Source organism: Chlamydotis macqueenii, chromosome 2 (genome assembly GCF_036417535.1).
Source record: "Chlamydotis macqueenii isolate bChlMac1 chromosome 2, bChlMac1.mat, whole genome shotgun sequence".
NCBI lineage: Eukaryota > Metazoa > Chordata > Aves > Otidiformes > Otididae > Chlamydotis > Chlamydotis macqueenii.
The window spans coordinates 1,190,966-1,205,350 of record NC_141557.1 but is presented as its reverse complement, the minus strand read 5'-3'; the positions used below and the strand labels follow the sequence as shown (position 1 = coordinate 1,205,350).

The window sequence follows — 14,385 nt, the reverse complement described above, 5'->3', positions numbered from 1 at the left end:
TGACTTTCTTTCATACAGATACGTTTTTAATAGAACTTTTTTTCTCTTGCGCATGAATGCAATACATTTACACAACAGAAAAAAAAAAATCCTTTTCATCCACAAAGTAACTCCTGCTTTTTCATTCCCCCAACTAAGCCCTTCTCACATATATGTCCACTATTAACACATGCATTTCTCCCATGTCCAAGCTGACTGAAATAAGCATTTCAGTCACTTCAGCCCAGAATAAATCCTTCAGCAAGGCACCAAAACTGCTCTGACAATCTCACCTAGCAGGGCATGTTTTGTTGAAATGGGATTTTCCCCCATGAAAATCAACTCATCTTCCCCAAGAGACGTTTGCTTCCCTTCCTCCCAGACTGCAGCCATCCTGACCTCCGCTCAGCCCAGCTTTACGCCACGGTGGCTGCTCACACGTGCACTCTTGCAAGTCTGCCTGGCTTCAAGCCCTCCATCTCACTGTGGCACGCTCAGAAGCTTTGGAGCTGAACAGACAAGTCTGGTGGGATCTCATCCTTACTGGTGGCACACGATGCCTGCCTATTTCCCTTTTGGCTGCTCCCATCCCGGATGCTCTTACGTATTTTCTCACAGAAAAAGGGAAGAAGCTTTTGTTTTTCAGTATCCCTGCAGATGTTCAGAAGCCTGCAGCGCTTTTCAGGGAGAACAGGTTTCACATGGCTTCAAGATCACAGCACTCCACAAAAATAAACGATGACTGTTTTTTCCCCAGGCACCTGTATTACTGCATGCTGTTACAATGAGCATATCAAGTGATGACAAGGGAAAATGCGGTTGTTAAGGATAGCTATACAGTAAGCCGTGTCCTTTCCAGGTCCTCACACACGCCAGCTGTCTCTCTGTGGCCTTTCTGGACCCAAGACTCACTGGACTTTGAGCGCACGTCACCTCAGATAACTTTAGCCGCTGAAATGTTGGCACCCTCATACCTGTCTCATCTCCCTCTATCAGCCGCATCTCCCAGGGGTGATTCAGTCCATCCCAATATAGGTTTTTAGCAAGTGACAAACCTCTAGAGAGCTCCTCTCTGCTGATTATAGATGATCTGTTTAAGATCAATTATCAACTTTCTGGTGGCTAAAGCTAGACAAGCCATTCCCACTTTGCCCATAACACTAAAATATGAATCCTGCTTCGCATCAGCCTTACTATTTTTCAGGAGAGCAGAATGTATTTCTAGCAAAATTTCCCCCACTGCTAAAAGACAGCATTCAGGTGGAAATTAATTAGATATACGGAAAATACAAGCTCCTAGCTACAAAATGTCTCCAGAGATCTGGTCCCCAAAATAAAGAGGTTCAGGGGCCATCCTAGAGAAATGTTTTGCTAAAAGAAGACTTCCTCATGGTCTCAGCCAAACTCTTACAGAAAAACAAAGAAACAAAAAAAACCCAAAACTTTTTCTGTGATTTGCAAACAACATTCAACCGCACTCAATCTACTTTGAAAATTTCTAAATTTTGGATCGAATCCTATGGGAATGTATATGTCAGTAACATTAAAACTTTAGAATAACTGCATTTACTTAAGGGGACATATCTAACATTTACGCTACTGTAACTGACATCCTTACTCTCTTTCTCACAGAGTTTCTGTATTTTCCTGAGGGATAAACTACTTTTGAGCTAACAAGAGAGGGTCCCAGAGACATTTATGCCTTGCCTCATAGACCCCATACAGACTGAGACCACGAAGCAGCAAGAGAAAGACAATAGGAAAATCTAACATGATGTTGAAGTGCAAAATAAGGCTTTTAGACCATTATCATGACAGCAGACTATAGCAGTCAAGAAAAATGAAGCAAGAAGTATTTTTCCACAGAAATATTTTCATTTTGAGACTTTTTAGTGTCTAAAAAGCAAAGTTTGAAATTCCAAATACAAAATTGTGCAATAATATCTGAGAATAAATGCTGATACTTGAGACACTTCCATAGGGAAATGCATTTTGATAATTTTTAACATTTGGTTTTGATGCAAGTTTGTTTTCCTTGTCTTTTTTTAACTATAGATTACCTTCTGCTTGAAAAGAAGAGCCAGTTTCATCCTGGAATGCAGAAACGGGATGTTTGGAGAATTTCAAAACTCATTAAAGCATTTTTTTCAAATGTTGTACCATGATCTAAGGAGGTATTCTGATCTACACCAGATGGCCTGAGCTCCACCAGAGCTAGGTTTATGGAACAGGAAGCTGTATATGTGTCAGACCCAGTTCCTGTCCACAAATAGCTTCAATTTTGACAAAAGTATTTTTGATGAAAAACATTTAATTGAACAATTCCCAGGAAAACTTCTAGAGAATATTATCTCCCCTTCCTATGAGTTTTGGAAAAAAAAAGCCCAAAACCACAGACTCAAGCCGTGTATCTACCAACGCTTTCCCTACTCCAATTTTGTCTACAGCAGATAATGGAATAGTCTCTGCAAAGATAAACAGGTGTTATCATGGGAGTACTGGATTTATTTATTTTTTAGGAACTCAATACACATGTTTTAGCACTTGAGAAAACACAATAAGAGTCCATAATTGCAAATTGCGCTGGAAGGAAGAATAAGATTTTGCATGAATAAGTGTGCAGACTGAGTGTGTTTTTTTTTAAAAAAAAAAAGTAGAAATGAATTTATTTCAAATCCTATTTGGATGAAAATGTATACGATTATTTTAAATTGTGTTGACTGCAAAGATGCATGACTATTTTTTTAGTGATACCAGTTTGGAGGTATTGTTTGTTTTTTTTTTTAAATTTCCACTCATGTCTCTACTGGACTTAGCTGCCCTTCATACCACAATGTCATAGTATCCCAGCTGAATATTACCACAGTGTCATGGCATCTTGGCTGAAGGTACCTGTGCCCTCTAAGAGAAGTTGATGCAATTGCCCCCTCCTCCTTTTACAATGCAGGAATGTTAAGAACAGAGACATTGGCAGAGAGCTGGATCCCATCACATAGAACTTGCCCAAGGTCATGGTGGAAGTCCTTCTCAGAGCACAGCACCAACCCTGGTGTCATTATTCTAAAACTATCTGTCCTGGTTTTATTTGGCGGGGGGGGGTGGCTGCGGTGGGAGCTTTTGCAAGAAGCTGCTAGACATGGTTTCCCCTGTGTCTGGTGGACTTGGCCAGGCCTAGGGCGAACCTGCTGCTGGCCAGGGCCGAGACAATTGGTAGCAGAACATTCCCTGAGAATGCCTCTGTGATAAGGTATTTGAGAATGGGAAAAACAGGAAAAAAAAAAAAAAGAAAATGTGAAGAAGCTGAAGTGGAGAAAAAGAGGGGGAGGTGCAAGCCTTGTGGGCCTTGCAGGCCTCACCCTCTGGCCTGGGCCAGCTGCAAGAAGTGGAGAGGAGATGAGAAGACAACCTGAGAGTTCTTCCCCCAACAAGGAAGGATTGGTGTAAAGCAACAAGTGATGACCTGACTGTAACCCTCATTCCCTCTCCCCGCCGTGCCGCTCGGGGGTGGAAGGTAGTAGAGGTAATGTTAAGCCCAGGAAGAGAGAGAGGTTGGCGTGGAGGGGGGCGGTTATATCATTCTCTGTCTCATTCTCCTGCTTTGGTTTTAATAATAAACAAATAGTTTTCCCCAAGTCGAGTCTGTTTTGCCCGTAACGGTAACTTTAAGGATTTCTTCCTGTCCTTATCTCAAACCTCAACCCTTTTTTCTTATATTATCTCTCCCTGTTCTCTCGGAGGGTGGGGGGAGTGAGAGAGCAACTGCACAGTTTGGTCTCGAGTGGGGCTGCTTTTTTTTTTTTTTTGCCAGTATTTAAACTTAAATATTTTCAAGGTCTTTATCATTCAAGGAAGAACAAACCTATTTTCCTTTCTTAGAAATCCGCAGCTGCAGAAGCCACGTGGAAGAAGCAAATGGTTTCTGCAGCCCATGATTTAAAAGCCACCCTTGGGACCTGTAGCAGTGTGCTCAGGAGGCACACTGAAGAAACAGAGTAACTTACTCTCTTTCTCACAGAGTTTCTGTATTTTCCTGAGGGATAAACTACTTTTGAGCTAACAAGAGAGGGTCCCAGAGACATTTATGCCTTGCCTCAGCTCTGAGGAACTGAGGCCCCATGGATGGCAGTGGAGCTCTGTCCGTTTTCTTCTTTGACATTGTCTAGTCCTGTCTTGAGTCCTCTGGCTCACCAGGAACATGGGCGATCACCAGGACTCCCCTGCTGGTTGCCTATTTTCTTGTAAAAAAAAACAGGAAATAATCTGGCTGCTTTAAACTAATCAACAAAATAATGCTGATTTACACCCAGTCATTGTCTGGCCCAAAGACCCGTAAGAAAGAAACCTGAGAGATGCTGCAAAGCTCCTCTTCTTTTCCCCAAGGGAAATGCCTTTTCCCAAAGCACAATTCCCAAAGGAAAATGCCTGTCAAAGAAATCCTGCTATGTCTTGCAATGTTTATAAGGAAGAAATTTTTTACAATGAGGGTGGTGAAGCACTGGAAGAGGTTGCCCAGAGAGATGGTGGCTGTCTCATCCCTGGAAACATTCAAGGCCAGGTTGGCCGGGGCTCTGAGCAACCTGATCTGGTTGGAGATGTCCCTGCTTCTTGCAGGGGGGTTGGACTGGATGGCCTTTAATCCCTACCAACCCAAATCATTCTATGATTCTACATTTCTATGATCCTATATCCATCGTGAGGTATTTACTGTGCAAACAACATGGGAAAGGCGTGTGCAGGGGTCTGTGACATTGCCTGTGAATCTGTATGGTTCAGTAGGAACAAAGGGGAGCTGGTAATTTTTAGATCCTTATTTGCTTATTGCATTTTTTCTAAGTCAGGAGGTCACTCTTTGACAGTCCATTTCATGGTCATTTCCATAGGAATGTATTATTTCTTTCTCCTCATCATTCTCTGACTGAAATTTCTGTTGAAATGAAAGAGGCATTCTCAGATATCTGCTGAAATGTCAATTCCCATGGAAAAAGTGTTTGAAGTAGAAACAGATCTTCAGTGTCGTTTCATTGGAATTACCTATTTCACAGTTTTAAAACCCTGTTTCCTACACATTGGCAGTTGCCTGTCAATGGAATTGTTCACTGAAAGAGCAACATGATTCCAGTTAGGCAGCTCAGGATTAGAGCAATGGCCCCAAATTTTCCCAAAACCTATTTCTGAAATGGCCTTGGAAACATAATCTTGTCCTTACGCATTTGAGCAAGGCTTCAGCAAACCCTGCTGAGATCAGCGGCGACCCTTTCCAGCAGAGACTTATTTAAAGGAGGAGCAGGAGAAAACTTATGCCCTTTGGAGGAATTATTGGGGCAGAACCTGAAAGCAGCAAGTTATTCAGGAAATCTGGATTTTTGCCCAAGTTTCCCTCTGCCTTCCAAAACACACACAGAAGCACACACACAGTTCTTTTGCTATTCGGTTGGGCTTTTCTGGAAAAGCACAGGAGGTGTCACTGGCTCCCTCTGAGGTACTCCCAGGCAGGTGATGTCTACCAAAGTGATGAATTCCAGGCAGAGAGAAATTAATTCAACCCATGCTCCAAGCCCACTCCAAGTCTACAGTCTAGCCTTGGCCATTGCCGAGTCGATGGTCAGCCCTGAGTACAGTCAAGCCTTGCTGGCATCTTCCTGCAATACTGCCTGTAGAAGAGCAATAAATTTCCCACCAAGGTCAGTGAAGCTTGCATGCCATAAAATTTGCTACTTTGGAGGTAAAACAGGACAAACAGGTCTGAACATCCTCAGATAAAATGAGATTCAGCTTTTGGCTTCTCTGTTTAACAGAGCCCCCAGTGACTTTACTCCTGGTCTTACTCTAACTGTGGCAATTGCCTTTTCTGCTCAAAATCAAGAACTACCTTTGGAGAACGTAATCTCAGAGCATTGAATATGCCACCTCCAGAACCACCACCAACCCAAGCCCCACCAGTCTGCTTCGTCCCACGCCAGGTTAAAAGATACATACCTTGATAGAAGCTGGGTTAAATTCAACTTCTTTTTTGGGTTCTGGTTCTGCTGGTTTAGGCGCTGGTTTGGGCTCTTCCTTCTTAGGTTCGGCCTTCTTAGGTTCGGGTTTCTTTGGAGGCATGTTGGTTTGCTTGTGGGGTGCTTTGGGAAGAGAGAGAAGGAGACAGACAGACAGAGAGGAGAGAGGTGGCTGATGCAGGACAAATCACCAGCTCACACAGGTCTTTATCCCTGTTCCGTCTCTTGAAGTCACACATTGTGTCACTATCAGACCTGTCACATACCAGACCTTACAATACAGCCACTGCTATAAAAGGACAAGACATTCACAGGGCTATTTTAGAGCCATCGGATATGGCATTGTTATGAATTAGCACTTAAATGGAAAGAGAGTTTAGGGGTTTTAGGGCTGGGGCTGGCGCTGGGTCAAACATTTTTGGTGCGCATGTGCATACGTGGACACATATAAGGGGGAGGTTGGGTTATGACCTGGGTTCCATCGGTTGGTTTTATCCTCCCCAGGGCCATGCTGACGCCTACTTTCCCAGCTCACTTGCTGCAGAGTGTCTCTCTTTCAGGCTGGACGGCACCCCTGGCCTTTGTTGTGCTGCGGTTCATTGAAAGACAAGCACAGATTTATATTTAGACGTGAGGATGGAGCTGTACAGGAGGTTGGCCATCAACACGTCAGTTGGTGCAGGGGAGAATTCATGCCTCAGATCACACACTGTTCTTCTCCTGGGAAGGTGCAAAAAGCCAGCATTGCTTACAGCAGAATGCATCTAACGAGCTAGGAAACACGCACGTGCACACACACACACCGGGTCTGGGATAGCACTGGGTGTCTGTAAGTATATCCTCACGGCTGAGATTTTCCAGACCATTTGAGGGATTCAAATGCCAAATTCCTACTAAAATAACTAAGATAAGGGTATCCATTTGAAGCTTTCCTAATCCCAGCCTTACTTTGATTTAAACAACCCCACTTCAAAGCAAAATGTAGATAACAATTTTCAGATCTGCATTTGCTTATGTATTTTTTTCTAAATCAAGAGATCGCTCTCTGAGACATGGCTGCTTCCACATTGCCTAGATTTTTTTTTTCAAGAAAAAATCATCCCCTATAACAAGAAAACCACTGACCAAACCACAATGTATTTGAAAAGGGGATCTATGCTGGCATTTCAAATAAATATCAGTTGAATCATAAATCTCTTTGTTTTACTGAGGATGTCATCCTGATAATCTACCGTTCAAACCTTTTTGAGACCTGCTTTTCCCAAAATCACTGTCAGCCTGACTCCCCCCTGCCAGCCCCTCTGGACTCCTCCATTCCCTGGGTGGCTTTGCTGGAAGAGCACTTGTGCTTTGTCCTGCCCAGCTGCTCCCAAATTCTGGCGCATCCATTACAGGCGGTAGACAAGCAGCTTTGAAACACGACAAGAATACTATGCAGAACGCTGGCCACCTCCGTTAAGCTGCTGTCTCCACCATGGCTTCAGCAAGTGAAAACAGTTGGGGGTCCTGGAGAAGGAATGGGGAAGGGCTGAGCTTTGTGTCTGTACACCATAAAGTGCAGGTCCAGATCTGGTGGCAGAGAAGGGATGTGTCAGCATGAGAAGTGGTGCAGAGATCCGTCTGCTCACTCTAGCCAGACCAGACTCTAGTCATCTTCAGTTCACCATAGCCACAGGTCCACTCTGATGGAGCCCACCAGTCCCAATCCACATATTGGCATGTTGTCCTGGAGAGGAAATTGCTGAAAGCAAATTATAAACACACTAATCTACTCACTACAACCAGTGTAGCCAGGGGAGCAGGTCAGCTTCCCTAAGGTAGAAACCTCCATTTGGTCCCTGGGTGATAGGGTGGGATTCCTTTGCATTGGAGATGTAACAGAGATGCATTAGATGATCCCACCTGGCCCCCAGCTGCCATTGCAGAAGGGCTTTAGTCTCCTGTAGGGTCTGTGCCATAACTGCATATCTGCCAGTCCCATACATACCTCAGGGTATCAGAAACGGCTCTAGAAACTCCTACGTGGGTAAATGAATCCCATCCCCTGCTTAAACTACAGGACACTCACACAGTTCTGGAGAGGCCATTGTAGGCAGAGGCATCTCAAACGACACTAGATATTTGCATTTGAGCAACTGACTGAAGCCATAGATACCTACAGCTGAAAAAGGTGCAGCACCGTCCCATGAAATACATGGTCTAGATCTCTTGTCGACTATAATGGGAGCAGAGCCACACAGTTCACATAAAGATATTGACATTGTACACACCTAAACTAAGTGAGATGAACCCTTCCCAGGCTGGATTCCATCTCCTGAGATTTCCTTCACATTGCAAAGCCCTGGAGTAGAGGTCTTTCTGCAGGTTTCTATTTCTCATTTGGCCATTTTCTGTCCAGAGCAAAAAAAAAAAAAATTTAGTGTGGGAAGTATCTTATGTACCCTGCTGATCAGAATAAGCAATCTCTGCAAACTTTGCAAGCTGTAGATTTTTCTGCAAAGAAATAACTGAAATCTCGCATTGTTTTCATGCCCTGTAAAAAGTTTTGCTCCATTGATTTCTACATTGAAATGAGTCATGGCTGGAGAATTGTAAGAGCTTTCTACCAGGGAGTAATTTCACCGTGTTCCCCCATTGCAAACTTCTCGATTGACATCGAAGGAATCAGCACAGACCCAGGAAATTTTGGGTTCTGCTAATTCACAGTAGCAGAACTACAGTGCAAATTAGCGTGTGCTCTGAGAGCAGTCATCACCACAAGCAGAGCATCGGAACAGGCACCAGCCTAAGCACACAAGTGTGTTGTGCACAACACTCGAAAAAGACAGCAGTCTTACTGCTGAACTGAAAAGACCAGTGGAAAATACCAGGCAATTAAGATGCCAGCAGCAGCTCAACAGCAGCTTGGGATCTTGTCACCTCCACCTCTGCAAGATAAGAAGAGATCATAATAGCAAGGAGAGTCATATTACACTTTCTTTTCCGAATTCCACAAATCACCCATGGTTGTGGGGTTTGTTGATGGGTTTCTTTTTTCTTTTTTTCCCCTCTCAGCTACTCTCTAATAAAAAGACATTAGAGAAATAATAGCAAAGATAACTCTGAAAGGTGGCTGAAAGCTCACCTCAGTCTGAATCTCAGCCAAAATTCAATAGTTGTACTGTCATAGAGAGATTATGGCAATATGGCTTGTAATATATTCATGATAAAGTATATTCACGATACAGCTGGCTGAAAAGATCCTTTGCACTTCCGTGAAAATCAAAATGACAAGTTGCAGCATCCTGACACTTTTTGTAAATTGTCAGTTCTGCTTGGGTTGGGGGAGGCTTCTGGTAACGCCAAAAATCCCTGTAAAATTCTTTGGGGTTTTATTCGGTCTCCTACCTGTCTGTTTCTCTTCTAGGCCTGTGGCACGTTCCCTCCTGAATTTTGTTTAGTTTATTTCTGTAGCCCTGTCAGTGAGCAAAATACCCTAACAGATCAGCCCTTTCTCACAGCTTCAGGTAGTTCTTCACTTTGCTTTTTCATCACAAGGCAGTGTAGACGACAGGCAATAACCCCACCTATGTGATGTGCATGTGTATGCTTATCTTTATTTAAATATACAACGTTAAGGCAAAACAGGGAGGTACGTTATGAGTTTTAAGTACCTACACGGCTGACTAACCACTGCTGGGTGGATGTCTTGGATCAATTCCACGGATTAAAGATACTCCAATGCCCTGTAAATTCTTCTGCAAACAGACAAATCAATGCAACTAATCTTGCCCTAAATTGCCCATTCATCTCTTCCGTGAGGATCCCTAGAGTCCCAGCAGCTGCAAAAAAAAAACAACCCTGACCAAAAATCCCTCTTGCTATTAATAGGTTTTGAAGGGCAGAAGATGAGGGGGAGTGCTCTTCAGTTTTTCAGTCGTGCTTACAACAGATGTTAGCAGCAGATCTCACTGCCAAAAAGCTGTTCCAGAGTCACCCTACAGCCCTACAAGAGAGTCTGGGCTAGCTGTGAATTTTCTATAATTCTCTTGATCATCAGGGTTTGATAAGTTTCTCCTGAGAGATGGTGTGGGGTCATCCTCAAAGAGAACAGAGCTCATCAAGATATGTCCCATATAAAAAAAAAAATATTTAAGAACCAGAAAGATAGAATATAAGTGAAAATAAAATATTCTGGCCAAAATCTGAATCATTTAAATTTGGGAGTAGTGGAACAGAGCCTTACAATCCTCTGGTCCTTGATATATCTGTCCAGTTTTACTGGAATCATAGGACAAACCAGGTTGGAAGGGACCTTAAAAGGTCATCTAGTCCAGCCTTTCCACAGGAAATGGAACCTAGATGAGATTATCTAGTAGTCTTACTCCATTTACTGCAATTTGCCACACTCTCCCTCAGATGAGGTAGAGGAGATTGTACAGAGAAAGTGAATCATATTTTTGGATGTTTGACTTCTCAATAGAATAACAATCCCCCTCCAAGTATGTTGTTGTTTTTTTTTTTTAATAATAATTAAAAAAAATGAATCTTTGTATTTCAACCTAAATTCTCTCTTCAAAAAACACCATTGATGGAAACTCTCCAGACATCATTAAATGAGAGGTGGAGAGCACGTCAAAGATGTTCTCTCTCTAACCAAAATTGGTTTTGCAATGTTTCCCAGTAAGGAATGCTGTCCTAGAGTTGTAAGATGGCCACAGCTTGAACGTCTTGCCCAGAGATCAGAGAAGAAGTGTTTTTAAAAGATTTACGATGAGAAGACGATTTATTTTTTCTGCTTCTTCAGTCCCCAGCAAAGCAGATGTCTTGTCAGTTGTTGGATGAAGAAACCAAGTTCCAAACCACATCTGCTCATATGCTGCTCAACCTCTGTACTTTAATATAACCAAGTTATAAACAGAAAGTCAGATATTTTCAAATGCCAATGGAATGTCAAAGATAGTTAATGAAAAAAAAATTAAAAAGAAAGCCAGATGGAGAACTTTTAAGAAATTTGTATTTCCCTCCCTCGTCAGTTTTTCCATCCATGCCATAACACTGGAGTGGTTAAAACAAGACAAGAAGATGCTGGAAGGAAGACCAGAAGGGGTTATATCTGCATGGAGAGAAAGGGATGTGGTGGGCCAGCTGAGAGGGTGTTTATCTGATGGGAATCTGTTGTGAGCAAAGGTGGAGGAGGACAGAAATAAAGGTAAAAATTAGAATTTTTCTCTGTGATTACTGTTGCTGCTCCCAGTTTCCACAGGGTGAGTTGTCAGATCAATATTACCACTGCTCCCCATAGGAACATCAGCTCCAAAGAAGCGCAAACGCCTGCCTTTGGACCAACTCTTCAGCTGCTATAAATCAGTGAGTTCCACTAACTTCAAGGGAGCTATGCTGATTCATACCAGCTGTGGATATGGACCAGAATAGTAGATTGTCTGGCAGTAACCATCATTTACTTTCTGACTATTGGGATCAGGAGAACACATGTTTGCTGTTCAATGAGGTGGGAGTGGGAGGAAGAGAAAAAAAGAAAGAAAATAAAAGCTGTATCTTTTATATAGAAAATACAACATTAAATATGCCAAGCAGTGAAGCAGCACTGGTGACACAAAATTCAGCGGAAATGTGCTCTTGCTCATGAAGACATGTGGGATTTAGTAGAAAATTAACATCTAATGGATCCTGAGACTATTTAAGTACCATAGGACGTGGAATAGAAATTAAATGCTTTGTGTGTTACAGCCTTAGCGAACATTTAAAGTTCTGCTGCAAAGGCAGTAAAAGTCCACAAAAAGCAACAATATCCTTCAGTGGATTGTTGAAAGGAAAAAGTGTTAGACACCAATTAAAAGGACTAATTAACAGCTATTTTGCATACTTCACAACAGACTACTTCTTTTAACTACAGAGCATTATTTTATTCAGAAAATCATCTAATTCCTGTCAGAAATGTTAGGCAACAGTGATGTCATTTAACTTTAGCAAAGATGCAATGTCTAGCTTTTAGATGAGCGATCAGCTATGCCTTTTCTTTGTCAAAATAAAGAAATGCTCCCAGATGGTGATTCTTTCCAACTTTTGGTCTGTGTAACGGGTAGGATGAATATCCTTCTAGACTTTTATTTTTATATATATATTGGCAAAGGAAGTCCCAGCAGTTCACATTGGAGGCTTAACTTTCAGATGCTTAAAGTGAGGAAATTCCACATTTCCATACCCGCACAACCCATTCCATCCCCACTAGGATATTTCAATTTTATTTTCAGGAAAGGAATAAAATAATGCATTGCTTTGTTTCCAAAAGGAGCATACCTACCCCCAGCCTCCGTCCATCACGGATTTTTATGCTTTTGTCTCTGGGACTCAACGGAGTCAGAGAACTCTTCTTCTTTGAATGCTTGTGGGCTATGAGCAAGTCAACTCATGATCTTCTCAGGGACAAAGTGAAATGATCAGCCAGGTTGACATTGGGTTACTACCCCACACCCTGATCACTGCTTATTTAGGAGGGTAAGTAAAGACTTCTTTTCAGGGTGACCTTGCAGATCCTAGAGCAGATGCTGAAGGCAAAAGTGGTGGATGCATGTCAGTTTATCCAGAAATCCTCACTACCATCACGATTTCATCATTACCTTGTGCTTTCAACTTTATAAAGCCCATTAGAAGGAAAATGGAATCCACACAGCTGATTGAATGGGACTGTGGCATTTTGCTCTCCTCCTTTCTGCTCCTTCATTGTCTCTTTTTTGGTACTGTATGAGATCAGCAGCTCATATGGCACTGGAACTATTTTTGCATCCTTTGGCTGTCCCTGCTTGTTCTGCAATGTGGCTGCTGTAAATTTCAAAGTGGAACGTTTCGTGTTGTTACTAAACCACTGCCAGAGACAGCTGCAGTGCAAGGGATGGGCAAAGGTGAATTTCTTCCTTTGTTCCAAGCTGTGTTGTTTTCAGTGGCATTAGGCAAAAAACAAGCCCAGGGTGTAAGTAACAGCTACTCTTTTCTAGAAATCTGAAGTGAATTCACAGAGATTTAGCTCTGTACTAGGAAAATGGCCCAAAAGGGGCCAGACATTGGCTCAGGAAAAAAAAAAAAAAAAAGAAGCAATATCTCATACACTGGAAGGAATGTGGTATGTATTTTGGGAAGCATCTTCACCTGGACACATCATCAAATACTGATTTTTTTGTCCCAAAGTAGATGAATCACAGTGGCAGGTGATACCTCCTGGACTGAAGTCTGAACTGAAGTGTTTTGGTCACCACCAGAGTCTGAGCACTGGCTGCTGTTAACTACCTGATGTAGTACCTACTCTCGCTTTCAACCTTAAAAAAAAAAAAATCTAGTCAGGGCATGCACTTGACTCTTTCCTTGTTTGAAGACACCAAACAACAGCATGTTAATGTGAAAGACAAGTTTGCTCCCACACTGGATCTACAAGTGAGTCTTCCCTCCTTCCTCTCTCCCCCTAAATACACATATTCTTTGTATTATTGTCCTTCTGGGTTTCTTTTTAGGAACTAATAGAAAGATTTCCATGGAAAAGGGGCACTTTATCACATTCTCTTGGAAATCTGTCTTACTTGCTTTTCCAAGGCATCTATATCACTCTATTTACCAGACAAGAAGCCTGGAAGACTAATTAGGATGACTAGTTATATGAAAGGAGCTCCAGCCAAATAAAACTGTATTTCAAGCTGTGAAGTCATGGTAAGTGCTGAAGTATTGCAACTTCGCTGTTAGCAAAGGTCCCAGACTGAGTCCGAGACTCCCACTTTTCTCTTCAGATGTTCTCAGAGTGATGTGCAAGAAACAATCATGAATTTTCTGGGGAGCTCTCTCTGCTCCAAGCATTACCAAAGCTGAAGCCCAGATCCATCAGAGCAAGTTCCCAGGACATAGACAACTATAGCATAAAGGGTAGCTTTGGAAAGCCCTGAGCTTCTGTTATCTGCTGATGGGATGGGAGATGAAGGTGGAAATCTCACATCACAAGAAACTACCTTCAACAAGCCAGGCCTCTGTTGGAACTTTCTGTTCAACGAGAAAAATAGATGTACCCAGCTTATCTCATTTCTGCTTCCTGTAGGCCAAATTCTGCTTGCAGATGAGCACTAACAACTTCAAAGGAACCATAAAGACTCATGATCTGTCCCTGCTACTCATTTCTTTATTCCTTTTTTATTACCAGGAATATTTAAAGTTCTAGACCGTAACCATAAAAGCAAACTTTCACAGTGACGATCAAAGTTATTTACATCTTGCTATCATTTATCATTTGAATCACAGGACTATTTTCAGGTCCTAGCAGAAACCACAATTCCAGCTTGCTAGTTAGAGACAAGGAGGGGAAAAAAAAAAAGAAGTAAAATACAGAAATAAAAATACAAACATTGTTAATATACATGCACGTGACAGGAGG

General features: G+C 42.3%; 1 protein-coding gene across 1 annotated transcript in view; it reads right to left on the bottom strand.

The window, feature by feature from the left end:
• The window catches only part of MYL3 (myosin light chain 3), a 36,891-nt gene extending 30,721 nt beyond the window's left edge, over positions 1–6,170 (bottom strand). The window contains exon 1 of the mRNA XM_086741686.1: positions 5,956–6,170. Coding sequence (XP_086597812.1) covers positions 5,956–6,078 — 123 coding nt within the window. The 5' untranslated portion in view covers positions 6,079–6,170. The remainder of the gene's footprint in view (positions 1–5,955) is intronic.
• Between the last annotated feature and the right edge of the window lie 8,215 nt (positions 6,171–14,385).